At 49.9% G+C, this 16,915-nt stretch overlaps 6 protein-coding genes across 6 annotated transcripts; 4 read left to right on the top strand and 2 right to left on the bottom strand.

The window, feature by feature from the left end:
• The first annotated feature begins 54 nt into the window (after positions 1-54).
• On the top strand, positions 55-901 carry BKA67DRAFT_564904 (uncharacterized protein). Its single transcript, XM_046102781.1, has one exon. The coding sequence runs from the start codon at positions 334-336 to the stop codon at positions 709-711; it is 378 nt and encodes a 125-aa protein (XP_045958646.1). The 5' UTR covers positions 55-333; the 3' UTR covers positions 712-901.
• Positions 902-2,932: 2,031 nt separating this feature from the next.
• BKA67DRAFT_592519 (D-lactate dehydrogenase-like protein 2) lies at positions 2,933-4,631 on the top strand (the record flags this gene model as incomplete). Its single annotated transcript, XM_046104846.1, has 2 exons — positions 2,933-4,540; positions 4,599-4,631. The coding sequence occupies 2 exons, from the start codon at positions 2,933-2,935 to the stop codon at positions 4,629-4,631; spliced, it is 1,641 nt and encodes a 546-aa protein (XP_045958645.1).
• Positions 4,632-5,626: 995 nt separating this feature from the next.
• BKA67DRAFT_564899 (Tim10/DDP family zinc finger protein) lies at positions 5,627-6,447 on the top strand. The gene is made up of 2 exons (XM_046102780.1): positions 5,627-5,897; positions 6,068-6,447. The coding sequence occupies exons 1-2, from the start codon at positions 5,789-5,791 to the stop codon at positions 6,232-6,234; spliced, it is 276 nt and encodes a 91-aa protein (XP_045958644.1). The 5' UTR covers positions 5,627-5,788; the 3' UTR covers positions 6,235-6,447.
• A 4-nt stretch (positions 6,448-6,451) lies between these two features.
• BKA67DRAFT_564895 (ribosomal protein L23/L15e core domain-containing protein) lies at positions 6,452-7,649 on the bottom strand. The gene is made up of 4 exons (XM_046102779.1): positions 7,163-7,649; positions 7,059-7,101; positions 6,856-7,005; positions 6,452-6,798 (listed from the first exon to the last, which is right to left on the bottom strand). Exons 1-4 carry the CDS (start codon positions 7,262-7,264, stop codon positions 6,653-6,655), a joined length of 441 nt encoding a protein of 146 aa, XP_045958643.1. The 5' UTR covers positions 7,265-7,649; the 3' UTR covers positions 6,452-6,652.
• A 320-nt stretch (positions 7,650-7,969) lies between these two features.
• On the top strand, positions 7,970-8,842 carry BKA67DRAFT_517505 (putative methyltransferase-domain-containing protein; the record flags this gene model as incomplete). The annotated part of the gene is made up of 1 exon (XM_046097914.1): positions 7,970-8,842. The coding sequence occupies one exon, from the start codon at positions 7,970-7,972 to the stop codon at positions 8,840-8,842; it is 873 nt and encodes a 290-aa protein (XP_045958642.1).
• A 2,550-nt stretch (positions 8,843-11,392) lies between these two features.
• BKA67DRAFT_658673 (HAD-like domain-containing protein) lies at positions 11,393-12,868 on the bottom strand (the record flags this gene model as incomplete). The annotated part of the gene is made up of 3 exons (XM_046107318.1): positions 11,393-12,337; positions 12,664-12,704; positions 12,826-12,868. 3 exons carry the CDS (start codon positions 12,866-12,868, stop codon positions 11,393-11,395), a joined length of 1,029 nt encoding a protein of 342 aa, XP_045958641.1.
• Between the last annotated feature and the right edge of the window lie 4,047 nt (positions 12,869-16,915).

The raw sequence follows: 16,915 nt of genomic DNA, 5'->3' as shown, positions 1-16,915 counted from the left end.
CCTTTACTTCTAGGTTCCTCACTTCGATCTTGGTGTTTAGCCTGCGAGACCAATCGGATCAGTTTTTGGTATGGTGGGATGGAGCTTGTGAAACGACGACGACGTCGACGACAACAACAACAACAACAATAACAGCAACAACAACCGGACAGTATGACATACCATGTGTCCAGTTGTATTGCATCGCGTTGCAGATCGGGTCGGGGAAATAGCTTACCATTTGGTGAAAGTCTTCTGCTGGACGGTGATCCATTTCTGGTGCTCCATCTTGGTGAGACTCTCCCGGTCAGGGGTCTCTGAACTCTCTGTGGGGGAAGGTTGAGAACTCAGAGAATGGCGCTGGAATTTCTTTGTCTTGGATTCTTTGTCGGGATCCCTTTTTGCAACGCCGACACTGGTAAGAGTGCTGGATCGTTGAACACGAGCAGCATGTGTTTCTGGCTGCGACCGGTTGGCAAGGGAGCTGCGCGTGCGTCGGGATCGGGGTGGAGTATATGGCGTCGTCGAAGACGAAGACGAAGGCGAAGAGGAAGGGGTCTTCTTGGTCGGTGTCGAGGACGGGGGTTGAAATTGAGAAGGAGATTGGGAGCCGGACAAAGAGCTGTGTTGAATCTCCGGCGTTCGTGGTGGACTTGTTGCCGCCGTGCCTTGTGTATTTTGTGTATTTTGTGTACTATGATGTGTGCTAGCCTGTTCTGTTGTCTCTACTGATGATGCTCGAGATGACTGATCGTCTGGTTCACTGCTTGTCTCGAAAGCGCTGGTGCTACTATTTGCAGCAGCGGACGTGCCAGTGCGACTTTCAGCGTCCCTTTGGGGGTCCCTTTCCTCAACTTGGACGCTTTCGTCTTCGTCGTCGGGCTCGGGCTGCCAGGTAGGGAATGCTTCTGTCAGTGTGTATTCCACACTAACGTTGACATTGATTGGATCTGGTGGCCGAGCAACGGGCCCAGCCAGAGCCTCGCCTGCGTGTGGTTGGCTGCTACTGCTGGTGGCACTCTCGCTAGGCCCTGTCGCCTCTTCGGTGCCCCTATCTTCCCCGCCATTGGCGCCAGCTTTACCTGCGCGGCCCCTGAAGAAGGCAAGCATCTTCGCCGGTGATCCGCTAATCGATAACGCCGGGCCTGCTACTGTACTGCACGAAGCCGCACTTGTGCTGAGCGATTGTATTGTCTGTTGGCTATTTCCAGGGGTTCGGCTTTCTGACAGGTCGCAATCGCGTGTTAGCGCCCCGCCGGCAGATGAGGATCAATTTCAATCCTCGAGTCTGATCATCAGGGTCTGGTTGTCTTCGTCACCTCATTTGCAAAAGTCAGTAATCAAATCTCCGTATTATTGGAAAAAGAGGCCGCCGTGAGAAGTGCCCAAGCCTCAACTGTGCGGCCAGCTTTCCCTCAAATACATTCTGCGAGCCTGCACTACGCTTCAGAACTCCTTGTGCATATCGGTTCTTTCAGATGGCTGTTCCGCCTGTCTACATTTAGATGGGTCTGGGTATATCTGCCACAAGCCAGTATCTGAAACACTACAAATCCGAACCTTGGCTGGCCCGGCTCGACGTCTCACTGGGTCTCGGATGCCCATCGGGCGAGGGACCCGCCCATTAAAGAACCTCTTGTCCCGTCACACCCGCATCTTATTAGCCAGATCATCCCATGGGTCCCCTTCTTAAGGCTGTGCACCACGACGCAAGTCATGCGTCGACGTCTATGTATCCTGTCTTGGTCTATTCTTACCCGAGTCTACCTCGTCAATCGCAAGGATGGGCTTTCTCTACCATCCTTTGCCCTGTGTTGATATTGCTTGTTGCCTTGAACGCTTTCGGTAGTGACCTTCCAAGTTTGGAAAGCTGGGACAGTTTCAACCAACTTGGAACATCGCACACACTGAACGCGAACATGAGAGCATGCTATTCGTCCGCGACTAAGGTGTTCAGACTCTAGAAGCTGGAGAAGGATCCCACAGGTTCTAATGCATGATGAACCCAATACGCCATGTTCAGGCGAAGTCGATCCATCACTATTCTGCATAAACTGCTAAAGTAGTCCTGACGAGCCAGCGCGTCAGCGCTTTCCGACGATGGGGAGCTTTCTTCCGGCTTCTAGCCAGCCTAAGCTTGTTCCAATAGGCTCTCTGGTCTGATGTCGCCATGTTCCCTTGCTCATAGCTCACAACGAGTCTGTTGGTCTCGAAAAACAATGCAGCACTGAAAACCAAACCGGACGTGATGTCGCCAGCGTGTCCCTGTCCTATTTCTGGAGACGAGGCTACGTTTCTCCAGCTAGTCGGTCCAATTGTTTCGAAATTCATGGATCACATCACTTGATGGATGCCAACATAAACAAGTACACATTCGAAGTGGGGCATGGCAATCGTTCTGGCAGTTGCAGAAGCCGCTGCCAACTAATGATTTCGTTGTTGGGGTTCGTCATGCCAGGCTGTAAATGGAGAGGAAGATGACTGTGACTCTGCGCAGTCCAAGATGACCAACGACAATGTGGCAAAGATTCAAGAGCCATGTGAATACTGGACTTCTGAAGTTTTACTCGAGGAGGATTACTGAGGATTGGCCATAGAATCACTGGGGATTGGCTAGATTGACACCACTATAAACAGCATGTGAGTGATAGCTAAACATTTCAAGGTGTTTGCGGTTCTTGGCAGTGCCAATACTGGAAGGTCGATCGACTAGCCCCCACCTTTGAATGGTCAGCAGCAGAACGCCATTGGCCGTTAAGTGGCGGTCCGTATACACCCGACCTCTTGGGCTCCTCCATTTTCAGTCTCGGGTTTTGATCCCCGTCCACAACGTACTTAAACTAGCTCCGTAGGTCGGAGGTCTGCCGGCAACTTTTTTGTCGAAAAGTTTAAGCTTCAATCTTGCCGTGTCGCATTGAGGCAGAGACTCGATTGCCCACTGCATATCCCCATCATGGCCTGCAGATCGAGAATAACGCCCGTGCTGCGGCGCGCAAGGACAGCCAGCTTCATACGACCGGTGAACAGTTCCCCAGGAGCATCCCGCAGTGCTTTGCGATGCATCTCGACGTCGAGCCCACGCCACTTCACAGCTTCCAGCTCGATTAGTGCCAAGTTCACCACCGACACGTACCCCGAGATCAAGCGCGATGAGCGATTTGCTCAGATCACCCCTGAGCATGTGAAGTTCTTCAAGGACCTCCTGGGCAAGGACTGTGCCGTCATCGACGGCGTCACTGCCGAGGTCTCGACCGACGAGATGGAACCCTACAACGGCGACTGGATGCGCAAGTACCGAGGACACTGCAAGCTCGTTCTGAAGCCCGGCTCGACGGAGGAGGTTTCCAAAATCCTCAAATTCTGCAATGACAACATGCTGGCGGTCGTGCCCCAGGGCGGAAACACTGGCCTTGTTGGAGGTAGTGTGCCAGTCTTTGACGAGATCGTCATTAGCACGAGCCGAATGAACGAGATTCGCAGCTTCGACGATGTGAGCGGTATTCTGGTCGCTGACGCCGGTGTCGTTCTTGAGATCGCAGACCACTTCTTGGCTGAGAAGGGCTACATCTTCCCCTTGGACTTGGGTGCTAAGGGAAGTTGCCACATTGGCGGCAATGTCGCAACAAATGCCGGTGGTCTGAGGCTCTTGAGGTACGGCAGCTTACACGGTAGCGTGCTGGGTATTGAGGCTGTTCTTCCCGACGGAACCATCGTGGACGATCTGAGCAAGCTCCGCAAGAATAACACTGGCTACGACCTGAAGCAGCTTTTTATTGGTGGCGAAGGCACAATCGGTATGATCACGGCGATCTCGATACAATGCCCGCAAAGATCCAGCGCAGTCAACGTGGCTTTCTTGGCCGTGGACTCGTATGAGAAGGCACAACAAGCTTTCAAAGAGGCGAGACAGCAGCTAGGTGAGATTCTGTCTGCTTTCGAGCTCATGGATTTGCGAAGCCAGAAGCTGGTTCAAAAACAGCGCGGCAGCAAGAGCCCCTTGGAGGGCGAGTCGCCCTTCTACATCCTGATCGAGACAAGTGGTTCCAACTCGGAGCACGATAGCGAGAAGCTGGGCAACTTCCTCGAGGATGTCATGGGTAAGGAGGTCGTCTCGGATGGTGTCCTCGCAGAGAACGAGACTCAGATCCGCTCTTTGTGGAGCCAGAGAGAGGGTGTACCCGAGGCTGTTGGCCACTGGGGTGGCGTCTACAAATACGACGTCTCGATACCGCTAAGTGAAATGTACGACATTGTCGACGATGTCAGGGCCAAGGTCGAGGATGCCGGTCTCATCGGTGATACGGATGACTTCCCTGTCATCGATGTTGTTGGATACGGCCACATGGGTGACTCGAATCTGCACTTGAATGTTGCTGTGAGGCGGTATGACAAGCGCGTCGAGAAGATACTTGAGCCTTTCGTGTACGAGTGGATCGCCGAGAGGAATGGCAGCATATCTGCCGAGCATGGTTTGGGACTTGCAAAGAAGAATTACATCGGTTACAGCCGAAACGAGACGTTGGTTAAGCTGTTCAAGCAGATCAAGAACCTGTATGATCCGGTAGGTCCGCCCATCTACTTATCAGCAGATATCGGAAACAGTGCTGACCTGGAAACAGAAGGGAATCATGAACCCGTACAAATACGTATAGAGCCTGCACAAGTATATACCGGAAACATCAAAGGGCGATGTACAATTTTATACACAATATATCCTTTGGACATTTTACCAGAAGAGATGAGTCAAGCGTAAACTCTTGAAATGGTTCCATGACCACGTGAATGTGATCCAGCTCTGTCAGATGCCGATCTGGAGTTGAATTGAGCCAGGCGGCAGAAGAGCAGCATTGAACATTCTGTTGCGATGAGGCAAGGACTGCTTCAGCACCATCTTCACCGCGCTACTATTCGATAGAAGGCACAATTGATTTGGGATGGTCAATAGTCGCTATATTTGCTGTTTGTAGGCTTTATGAGAGACAGCAACGGGTTCAGGCCCGGTGATTCGGACGGTGTCCCACCGACCACATCCCATCTACATTTCCAATCAGTTTCAGGCCCTACGAGAAGGGACACCCTCGAATAATGATATTCAGTGTTCACTTGTCTACTGGTGTACTCCGAGACGACCTATGATCTCTGCGTGTATGTCTTGTGATATAGCATGTGCCCTGCGCATATTTGCCCCGTAGCTGGGACTTCTGGTTTACTTAGGCCACAACTGCAAGTAAAAAAAACATATATATAAAAATATAAAAAGCTTTTGAAAAAAAAATTAATTTATTAAAAAAATAAATAAATAAAAACTCCCTCTCTTGAGGCGGTGTTCGTAAAGATGCCCGCCCTTCTTCTACTGAAGAGGTCGTTCTTGTGATTCGAATATGGTTGCATTGCTTGGGCTGTTAAAACATCTCATGGCATTCCACATTATTAAACACCAAAGCAGAATAAATATCCTTCAGATACAACGCATCTTATGATCCTTTCAACGTTTTTGGGGGTTCTTCCTGTCAAGTCACATCTAGGAGCACCTGCCCTGAAAGTGCGGGAAGTCGAATGAATCCCCCATACGCACATGAATCCCGTGCGCGATAAGATAAGCCTCGCGGCTCAGCTAGCTTCGAAATTTGCTGGGTAGTCATTGGGACAGTGGCATCGCAATCGAAAGCATCATCGGTAGTCAATACAGACAAGAAATACTCCATTTCTCAACGAACTAAAGTACGCTGTAAAACCAGCAAGCAAGCCTGCAGCTCGAATTAATACAGAAAGACCATTGCTCCGAACGAGTCAAGCGACACCCAACAATATGGACGGCGACCTCTCCAACTTCGAGCTCGACAGGCTCAACGACAAGGATAAGGAGCAGCTGCGCACATTCCTTGCCAACGAGAACCAGAAGGCGCGCGTGCAGTCGAGTGAGTTTTTTCTTTTCTTTTTCTTCTTCTAGCCTGCTATCAATGGCTTAATACGGCCATGTGGACCCTTTCCTGGCGCTGTCATGCAATTTGGCGACAACGAAACAAGTCGAAACGAGAAGAAAGAGAAGAAAAAGAGACTGGGCTAACAGGAGATGTTACAAAAACAGCTGTACACTCCCTCACGGATCTTTGTTGGAACAAGTGCGTCACCGGCGCCATCAAGTCGGGCCAGATGGACAAGAACGAGCAGAGCTGCATGGCCAACTGCGCCGACCGGTTCTTGGATGTCAGCAGCCTTACGATGAAGCACCTCCAGAACATGCGACAGGGTTGAAGGAGCAGGTAGAGAAATTAGGGGAAACTACAAGCAAACCCAGATGCGTTGTGAAGAACTCGAAGATCACCCCCCAAGTGACTGCTATTGTTGGAACACTTGTAGCAGTTTGGCAGCCATGGTTGTCAGCTCGACCGAGTATGTACTATATTGTACTTTGCTGTATGACACAAAAGAACATCAATCAAAATTCGTTCACAACATGTATGGAGACTGGCACGTGGTCACGTAGATAATATTGACGGAGAACGACGAATGATCGTGGGAGGGCGGCAAGTAAATTTCATTTTCCATTGTCCTCATAAGCCTGTCCCAAGGCGAACGCCATTTCGATGCAAAGAATTCCTCAGGCTTGAACCGCCCTCATACGCTGACATTCCCGGATATCATTTCTGCGACCCTGCTACCAAAACCATGTTTAGACAAGAGCCAACTTGGTGGCAGCAATGTCGAGAGCATCGACATCGGCGGTCAAGCGGCAGTAGGCCTTCTTGGCACCGTCGGGGCGGATCAGGGTGTTGATCTTGAGGGTGTCAATGTCATAGAGCTTCTTGAGAGCGCCCTCTGAAACAACCGTGTTAGTGCTTGACCTTTCCAAATAGCATGCTTTCCGAGACTTACTGATTTGAGCCTTGTTGGCCTTGATGTCGACAATGAAGACGAGGGTGTTGTTCTCCTCAATCTTCTTCATGGCGGACTCGGTGTTCAAGGGGTTGATGATGATCTTGTGCTCATCAAGGCGGTTCTCGTGGTTGATAGCCTTGCGGTGGTCTATGACAGCATCAGTTGTGCACGACGGCAATGTCTTGAGGAGGAGGACTTACACTTGGGAGCACGGGACAGAACCAGAGTCTTGGGGCGGTGGAACTATTGCAACAATCTTCTTTAGCAACGCAAAGGCAGTGATTCAGAGGTGGTTGTTACTTACGGTGGTGCTGAGTCTGACCTTGCGGTTCTTGTGGGAGTGGGTTCCCTTCAACACAGCCTTTGCGGCGGCAGAGGCCTTGCCGGACTCTGTGTGTAAACGCATCAGCAATCGCTCTTGTAGAAGAACTCGCAATATCTGCTGCAGCTGTATGCATCGTCGAGTCCACCAAGAATGGTCGAAGAGGGCGATTGAGCAGTCCCCATCAGAAGTATTGAGGACTCGCAAAATGCGCTCCGCCAAGAACGGTCGAGGTGGATGATTCAGCAGGCGCCCTCACATGCAGTGCATGGAGGACTCGCAAAAGTCTGCTACAGCTGAATGTGTCGCCGAGTCTGCTCATTTTGAGCAGTCGACTCGCAGTTCGTTCATTTGTCGTGGGACATATTGGAATGTTCGATCTCACGTACTCTTCTGAGGGGCCATTTTGTTGGTATTGGCAGGTGATGGTCGCTGCGGAATGGGCGGTTAGTAGTCGTGATGGCTTCTTCGTCAAGGTGAAAAAGTTCGAGAGATTCGAACTTTGGAAGTTTTGGTGGGCGTAGGGTTTTCGCAAATATGGCCCGTGCATTCCAGAATCTGGGCGGGGGAATAAATTGTCCGTGCAGCTGGTCATAGTGTATGATACAGTGTTATGATATCTCACACTGTCAGCCACGAAAAATCACCAAACGCGGTGGAAAATACAGTCAGGCATTGGCGGTCAAGTTGAAGAAAACTGATCTCCCAAGAATCTGGCCTCGTGGAGTACATCAGCTCTATATTGTTCTTATATCAACAATGACGCATACTTGAAAATCTACAAAAGCCATGGCTCTCAAGAAAAAACGCGGTGGCAAGAGCTTGGCTCATGGGCGCCCACCAACACTGCAAAAACCCAAATCAATATCACGCCAAGCGACAAAATCATTGATCAATGCCCACCATGTCCTAGAGAAGCGCAAAGCTCAGGCAGTCGCGAAGGGCGACAACGCCGCGCAAGCTGCAATCGACAAGGAAATTGCAGCACTGGGCGGGATCGAGAAGTATCAGCAAGCAAGTCTTCAGGGCCAGCGCAATGATCGGGGAGGTGATAGTTCCAGGGTCTTGATGGATTGGTTGAAACCAGTTCAGTCCCTTCTGAAAGCAGGAACGGATCTCCCGCTTCGCATGCTTGAGGTTGGGGCTTTGAGCGCCACCAATGAGTGCTCGAAAAGTCGCTTATTTGCCATGGAGAGGATCGACTTGAACAGTCAGGGCGATGGTATATTACAGCAAGACTTTATGGCAAGGCCACTTCCGAAGGACGACTCCGAGAGATTCGACATCATCAGCCTATCACTGGTTGTGAACTTTGTTCCAGATGTCCAAGGACGAGGTAGCATGCTCTTAAGAACACTGGACTTTCTCAGGCCGCCAGGCACTGCTGTGGATGGCCCTGACAGATTCTTCCCTAGCCTATTCCTTGTGCTTCCCGCACCATGTGTGACGAACTCACGTTATATGGACGAGGCTAGACTTGAGGCTATCATGAATTCCTTGGGTTACACGAAGACAGAATCTAAGCTGACACAGAAGCTGGTTTACTATCTCTGGACTAGGACCTCGCCCGTCGTATCGACTGCCAAGTTTGTCAAAGACCAACTCCGAACAGGCGGTTCCAGAAACAACTTTGCTATCGTACTCCAGGGCTCGGCTGGCTGAGACGACCGCAACATCGGGTTCTGTTTTCTCATTTGTGCCTCATAAATCATCATCGTGCATGAGGATCGACTTCAATACATGCCAACTCAATTGCATGCAAGTGTTGCACCTTCCCAGTGTAGGTTTCTCCAGTGAGCCAGCAGCATAAGGATTACAGTGCGCTTGAATATTGACCACTGGGAATCCACTTCGGGATCACGTCTGAACATCTTGTCCATCGCAATTTTTCCAAAGTGAAACATGCGACAACCATGACGAGCACGACAACCCTTCCGTTTGCACGCCTTTTCCCGGAATCTTCGTGATCGACGGCCAAGTGGACGGACCCCGCAACCCCAACCGCTTGAATCTTTGGCACTACCAACAATGTTCCACAGTTTTGGTCAGACGACACACGCTGTGCGGGGAAATCATCGCACTGTTCGTCCTTGCGAACTGATGGCTCATATCTGAGGTAATTCAGCTTCGTGTAGATCCTCTGTGAAAGGGTAGCAGATGGCTGGCGGCCAATTGATGTCGATTGTGATATCTCAACTCCACCTGCTCAACCGATGCACGAAGTGGCGATCATCGTCAGCATGCCACTTATACTACAGATTGTGAGGTGGCTATCGCGGCTCCCAACTGCCGGATATATCTCCCAGCACTAAAAGCACTGGACGAGTCATTGTTCGATATAGCCAACCCCATGGCCCCATATCAATGAAGCTATCGATATCAGACGTTGAAGTATCTTCATTGGCCGCCTAATGAAACGGAAGGTGCATACCACCAAACACTGGACCCCAATCGTCTCTAGTTGCGAGCGTGTTGGAGTACAGTATTGTTACCATTTTAAGCCGGTTGCTTCGCTCTTTCTCGAATTAATTACAAGTTTTCAAGTCGACCTCAGCTGTACAACCTATTTTAGTACCAATAGTACAAATAAGGTGTCTCTGCCATGCAGACGGCTTGGCTCTTCGAGCATGTCGACATCTTTTGAAGGTAACGATCGTGTACTTTGTGCTACGAGTAAATCACATGTGCTACATGAAGTTCCCAATACCGTTATCATGGAGATGTAGTTTGGAGATCGTCATATAGTGGAGCAACTGTAGTAATATTCTCTTGATCATCATCAATAGTTACAACGTGATGATAGTCTTGCGCAGTAATCCGATCCGAATATGGGTCGCAAATACCAAGAAGCCTAACTTGAAACAACTCGATAAGTATACTTGACAAATACTCGAAGAAGTTAGCCCCTTTCGGTGACCATGTCGTCTACTGTTATCTTTGCACAGTAAACAAAACGACCAGGCTGAAATAGAATCGCCAGAATCCTATCGGGATCACGTCAACACGTACAGGCGCGGCGCTCGGCAACCCAACTTCTACCTGCCAAACGTTTAGACGCCAGCTATCTCCTTAGCCAACGCGTCCGGCGAGGTACTATGAGAGCCACCGTTGTATTTGTGACGTTGCCTCGGTGAAACAAGCGGCGCCGGCGACTTGCCCGTTTATTCCCCTGAAATACCATAAACTCAAAGTCAATCAGTGTAGCCTTGTTACACGACCATCACACCACCGTATGATGAAACCGTGGTTCATCATGAGCCCCCGTCGTATCGGGGGACGCTCGATCAATCGTCAAACAAACTTACCTTGCTGCTATGCCCCCGTTTGACATCTAACCCCCAGAAAAAAAAGAAAAGAAAAGAAAAAGGAAAGATTACCCCAGCTTTCCCATCAGCCGAGACCCCCTTGTCAGCCCAGTACAACCTACCTTATCGTACCCCAGATTTTAGGTTTTCACCACCGACCCGCCTCCATCAAATCAGCCCACTTACTTCTGAAGCGTGCCTTACAATCCACATCAGGGGCTTATATCTTGCTTTTTAATCGGGGGGCTCCCCTTGCTTATCGGCCCCCTCGGACGATAAGCAGGCGAGTCAGGGTTCCTATATTTCCCGCTTATACTTTTTTTCGCGTCTGTATTCCGTCAAGGCAGCCAAGGCTCGCCTGCGCATGGCCAGCCCCGGGAGCGAGAGAGCGAGACACGGTGCGGGTTCGTATTATGTCTCGCTTGTCAGGGGCTGGGCGGGCTTTAGAGGAACTCTATTCTTCGAGTGCCAGGCGCAAGATTTCAACGGCCTGAGAGCTTAAAACAAGAGTCATTGACGAATAGAGGAGCACATCAGCACGATTGCGTCCTTGGGCTTGTTTCATGGATAATGCGGGCCAAGTAGTTCAATGTGTGATAAGCTGACATACTACTGGCGACAAGAAGTGGCTGTACACAGAAGCAAGTCTGGTCATGAGTGGCAAAAACGAAACGGGATGGCATGAAGGAGCCATCATTGAATGCCGCTTATTCAGCTCCGCCAAAATCGTGTGTATTGCTTGCGAGTTCTAGTTATCAGATGCACACTACTTCGTAATATTCATTCGCTTTATTTTATCTAGCTTAGCAGCCCCTATCTTTTGTCTTAGATATTGTACACAGTGGCTGACACAACAGCCTGCATCCGAGAACGATCACGTGATGTCAATACCTTACAGATGCAAGGCTCATTCCACAACTCTTGGCGATCCCTTGGGAGCAGGTGGCTCCTGAGGCGTGGGGGGCGCTTCACCGACGGCCTGAGCAAGTAGGTGATCCATACGCGATGGTTCCTCCTCCGTTTCATCGGTGCCGTTGGATGGCTTTTCGGTCTTGGTAACGCCCTTTGCACCGACCTCTCCATTTCCCAAAGTTTTGAGCCGCTTCGAGTCAGGGGCATTGTCTCCGGATGCTTCAGCCGGTTGCAAGTGAGCTGTTTCGGTAGCCTCTATGGCAGCCTCATCAGCTGTTCTTTTGCCCAGCGCGTGTAGTCTCCTGATGGCGAAGTCGTCTTCGATAGACTCGAAAGTTTCCACAACGTCGTGCTTGTCGTAGACCTCAGAGGCTAGTTCCGCATTGCCGGGCCGTTGCACGACGACTGAGCGCATGCCAGCCTCGATAGCAGCCTCCACCTCCTTCACATTGTCGCTTAGGAAAAGGAACTGGTTAGGTGTATACTCGGGATGCTTGCTTGCAATCTTTTCGTAACTGGACGGTTCCGTCTTAAGCCCGGCATTGACTGTATCAAACCAGTCTGATATCAGAAATGTCAGATCTGAAGAGTTTTCGGCATTGGTGTGCTTAAAAAGCAGCTTCTGAGCCGGCACAGACCCCGAGGAATATATCATGAGCTTGATCTTCTTCCCGTGCCATTTGTATAACATGCCAGGCACATCAGCAAAGAGAGGCGCCCTGATCTCTCCTGACCTGTAGCCTTCTTCCCAGAGATACCCCTGAAGATTCTTCAAATAAGAGATCTTGACATCGCGACTCACGAGATCAACCACATGAGCTTGAAAAGCGTCTTGATTATCTTTGTATTCAACAGGGAAAAAGTTGCGATACTCCTTGAATTTCGGGTGATCCCATTGTGTCTTGACAATCTCTGGGAGGACCCTCAATGCGTAAGGAAACTAAGCGGAATATTAGTCAGTTGACCAATCATGTTGTGTTCTAGGAGCATGAGCATTGGTTTTGCCACTCCTGGCCTAGATCGTCCATGCAAGATAGCGGTGCGATTCAAGACAGCTTAGTAGGGGTACTATTGAACCAACTCTGGGACTGGAAATCTGGACGATAGACTCGGAACATATCCGATGGGAGGAAATCATCCCGAGAAGTGCAATCTCTGCCATGCATCGTCGATCGTCATGGCCCTTCTGACTGCTCACCGACATGAACAACTTCGATAATAATGCCAATTAAAGGAAGGAAGTATTCCAACAAGACAAAGACTTACCAGAACATCCCGGACGAAACTAATCTCACAGACAGTTCCTTCTAGAATACATAGTATTAGCAAGCTTGCACAGACCAACGCAATACTATCGTGTGCGGCGGATCATTGTGGATAATCGGAAGGTAAGAAAGCTCAAGCATGGGGAAGCTCTTGGGTACTAACCAATATCGAGAAGCACAACCTGGACATCGGATGAGGCAGCCATGTTTCTGGAAATAGCCCCGGTGGGTTCCCGATTTCCAGATTGGTGTGCAAACTTGGATATTTGGAAGTGCGATTCGGGAACCAATCTTAGACTACCCGTCAGTGCGGAGCGGTGAACGCTGATGGTCGCGTTCAGAGACGCGTAAAGGGAATTGTTTGAGTGGAAAATTTTCTACAATGTCAATTCAGACAAAAACCATGCCGAATCAGACACGATTGGAATGTCAAGTGTGGGCTAAAGTGTGGTTGACAAGGTGTTATTGAGATGGCGGTCAAGGCTGTGAAAGTCTAGAAACGGCAAGAGGAAGCTCTTTTCGGGTGCAAGTCCACGATGGTGACCCGCACCAGCTCGATGCTTGGCCTATAAAGTGGTTCCGGGGCCGGGCTCTGCGGGCTTTCTAGCCCTTGGGGGCCGGGCTGCAGCGGTCCAGGGCTATAAGCTATGGGTGGAGTTCATGTCATGCGCCTAACCCCAAGACCCGCCTGCGCCAACCTTGGACGACGCAAGCTTGCCCGACGAAGACGCAGAGATTATAGCATCTCTCTTCTAGTCCACAAGCTTTTGTAGCACGAATCCTCCATCCTACATGCATGCATGTTGCAGAGTTTTTTTTTTCCTGGGAAAAAAACAAACAAACAGAAAACGGTACAATTACGGTGTACGGGAAGGGAAGTCATTTTTAGCGGTTGCAGGAGTGGCAATACGCTGACAACACATTACTGCAGTATCGATAAGTTACCGGCTGCCGATAATATATCAACTACTGCAGGTGTTGCGCAAGCTTCACCTGGGCCCTCTTCATCCCAACCTTCCTAAGGTTAGAGCCTTAGAGGGTGGGCGGATTCATGTAAGCAGACAGTGCTGGGAATACGTTCTTGTAGTCATACAGTAAGCAAGAAAGCATCAACCCAATGTTTGAAGAAGAAGAAACGAGTAAATCGAATGACAGCAAGGTAGACCAACAGGAATGCATTGAATCGAACGCCAGAGAGCGCATAGCTGGCTCTAATACTATATAGTCCGTGCATAGTACAGAGAATGTCAGTGTACCCGAGTCAGCAGAGCTTCGTTGAGATGAACTTTCACGGCCCAATCCTGATTTGATAGTATCATACCCGTAAACAAACGAAACAAGTATCGCAAAGCCAGGTTACTAGAATCGCATCACACATCCCGTGTTGTTACGTTCTGTCCTGTAGCAAAGATGGCGTTCAAATTACCGCTTTGCAGTTTCCAGTTTTTTGTAAAGCATTCACGTGAAAGCGGTGGGAATCTGGGCTGGCAATTGGGTATTAGAGCTGGCCAAACTCCACGAATCTTTCAGGGTGTTTAGATCGGAACGGGAATATCACGATGCTCATACGAGAAGCTGCTGTAATGGAGCTAGAAATTTGCATCGGTCATTTGTTTGTACACGCATTACCTTCGTGGTCGCAAATCCGGCATCCAACATTCCTCGAGACATCCATCACTGCACGGCAACACCAATGATGAGGCTCGCTACCAAGGAACAGCCAATCTGAAGGCTAGCCGCAGGAACCTCCACAACAGCAGTCGTCCAAGCATACGCCCGCATAGTGCCCATTGCTGCACCTCGGTAGCACTGCAGTTGAGGCGCATGGAGGGCTGGTACTCCAAGCCAAACAGCTGTGTCGAAACGTCTTTCCTTGATTCTACTAACCCAATGAGGAACACACATCAGGTCGTGAGGAGCCCAAGTGGTGTACTTGGTCTTGCGTTGACATAAACGAGGCGTAGAAAATAGCGACAACATTTATTTATTTATTTATTTAGTTAGTTCGCAAGTGCTTGGCGGTCGTATAGCACATCGTGACGAGCAAATTCTGGGATGCCATGATCGTCTTCACCGCCAAAATTCATAATAATCCTGCTAATGAATTATTGCGCATTTAACAGGCTAAGTTAATAATATGTGTAGTGATTATGCCTTGATTCAAGCGAGTAGAACGGATCGGATGGTGGGGCCATGCTTTCGAATTCAATGCTTCTTCTGTTTCAAGCATTGTGAAGCGAATGCAGATGGTCACCAACTGCCCATATGGTCGATACCGTAGTAGATCAATCCAGGCGGTTGCTGTTTGCAGAAACATCTGATAGTATTGGAAGGGTCCAAGAAAATCTGGGGAATGCTGTGCTTTTGAAACCGCTGGACGTGCAACAGCCAAGAGCAACGGGGCCCAGTCAAAGATCGCAAGATTAGCCGCGCCATGTGAGCACGAAATAATTTCAACTGAGACATGACATGTCAAGAACGTTTGCGTCAAAGTATTGCGACATACTAAGCTTCATGGGATGATACTCAAACGATACCGTTCTGAGGGTCACACGACAGTAGTTCGGCATTGAGAGGGTTCAGTTCTCCAACTGTATTTACTGACAATCGTTCTCGGACAAGGACGGGGGAATGCGCACACTACGCTCGAGGATGCCGAAAGAGGCGACATTACCCACCCGATCAGGGATGCAATTGCAAAACACCAAGCAATTGACGTAAGCCACTGTTGAACGAAGAAATGATGCCAGCTTGCATCAACGGAAGACACAGTCACGATATTGCCTCCCAGCACTAATTGACTGTCTAAAGCCGACACCGGCATTCATGGTGTTCACTTGACCGATAGCTAGCGAGCACTTGCGCCATAGCTAATCCAATTGAGCTCAGCCGCTGGCTTCTTTATTTGGAACCTGTTGTTTGGGGCCAGTTAAGTTCGCTGACCAGTCAGCCAGTCAATGCCATTAGGGTGTGTACTGTGTTTGTCGGACCGCGGCTATCTCTCCAAGCCCGGAGCCTGGAGCTCATCTCCAATAGGGGCTTGGCTCATGAAGCTCAGAGTTCCGCAGTTGAATTGACGATTCGAGAACGAGTGTTTTCGGATTACAGATTTTCATTGTACCTATCTACACAGCAGGCTTTGGAAATGGTGTCCTTTGCTGCACGAACTAAGATTACACAATAGCGGTCAAAACGATTGCAAGAGTACAGCTTGAAAGACAACATGCAGGTATCAGGAGCTTGCATAACGCCTCTACCCAATGGGTGAACCCAGAGCTCTGGGATGAAACCCAGACTCGCCAGAACATGCTCGAACGTTCACGATTGCGCTGGACAGTACGAATAACTGGACCCCAACGGGCTTGCGTACCCTGCCAGAGTCAACTGACGAAGCGCGTGCCGGGCACTGCGGTACGTGTCTTTGTGCCTAGGGGCGACTACAGGCGCTAGGCATGCATTCAGATCAGATACTTGTCGAGGATAGAGCGTTGCTCGTCATTCTATCTGCTTACTGGCCCAGATACCTCTGTGAGCAGTATCCGATAACAAGTCCGGCCATACAAGACCGCGGAAGCAGCATGGAAGACACCTGGCACGCATGTACAGTGGTGTGGTGGGGGCTATGGCCGCGTGCTGAAGGCCTATTCAGACTATTGTATACCGTGCAGCGTTAGCCTTGATTCACGCTCCCAAGCACAAGTTGCTGGCGACTTGAGAGCGAAGGCCGTGAGCACTGACTGCCTGTTTCCGTTGGTCAGCTCAGCTCACGACTCGCACTGTCCCCCTACCGTGGGAGAATTGGTCTCATTGCGTATTGTTAGAGTGAATGGCTACATTAACGGGGTACCCGGTGGACCAGGTCATCAAACATCAAATAGCGATGCTTCGGTGTTCATCATTTAGATGCTGCAGGTTTCTGACAGATGGGCGACGGGGCAATTTGCTGTTGTAGCAGGAACTATAGATACCAAAGATAAGTTAAGTTACCTCGATCGGTTGTCGATGCAAAAATCGAATCGGAACTCGTAGACCTGTTTTTGTTTTCTCCAGGAGCGGCTGGGGTGCTTGCTGCACTGAGGCGCCATCTTCCTACAGCATGGATGGATGGAGTCTCCTATGCAGGTACTCAGAAGCCACTCTTGTAAATACGTGGCCCCAACAGATCCGGCAAGTATCTGCCTAACGGGCTTCATCATTTCCTTGGACGGCCATTCGTCATTTCTCATTCCGTGTTTACCGTTGCCCGTGCACTG

This window comes from Truncatella angustata (genome assembly GCF_020726525.1).
Source record: "Truncatella angustata strain MPI-SDFR-AT-0073 chromosome Unknown BKA67scaffold_4, whole genome shotgun sequence".
Lineage (NCBI taxonomy): Eukaryota > Fungi > Ascomycota > Sordariomycetes > Amphisphaeriales > Sporocadaceae > Truncatella > Truncatella angustata.
The sequence above is the reverse complement of the archived record's forward strand: the minus strand, read 5'-3'. Positions and strand labels throughout refer to the sequence as shown.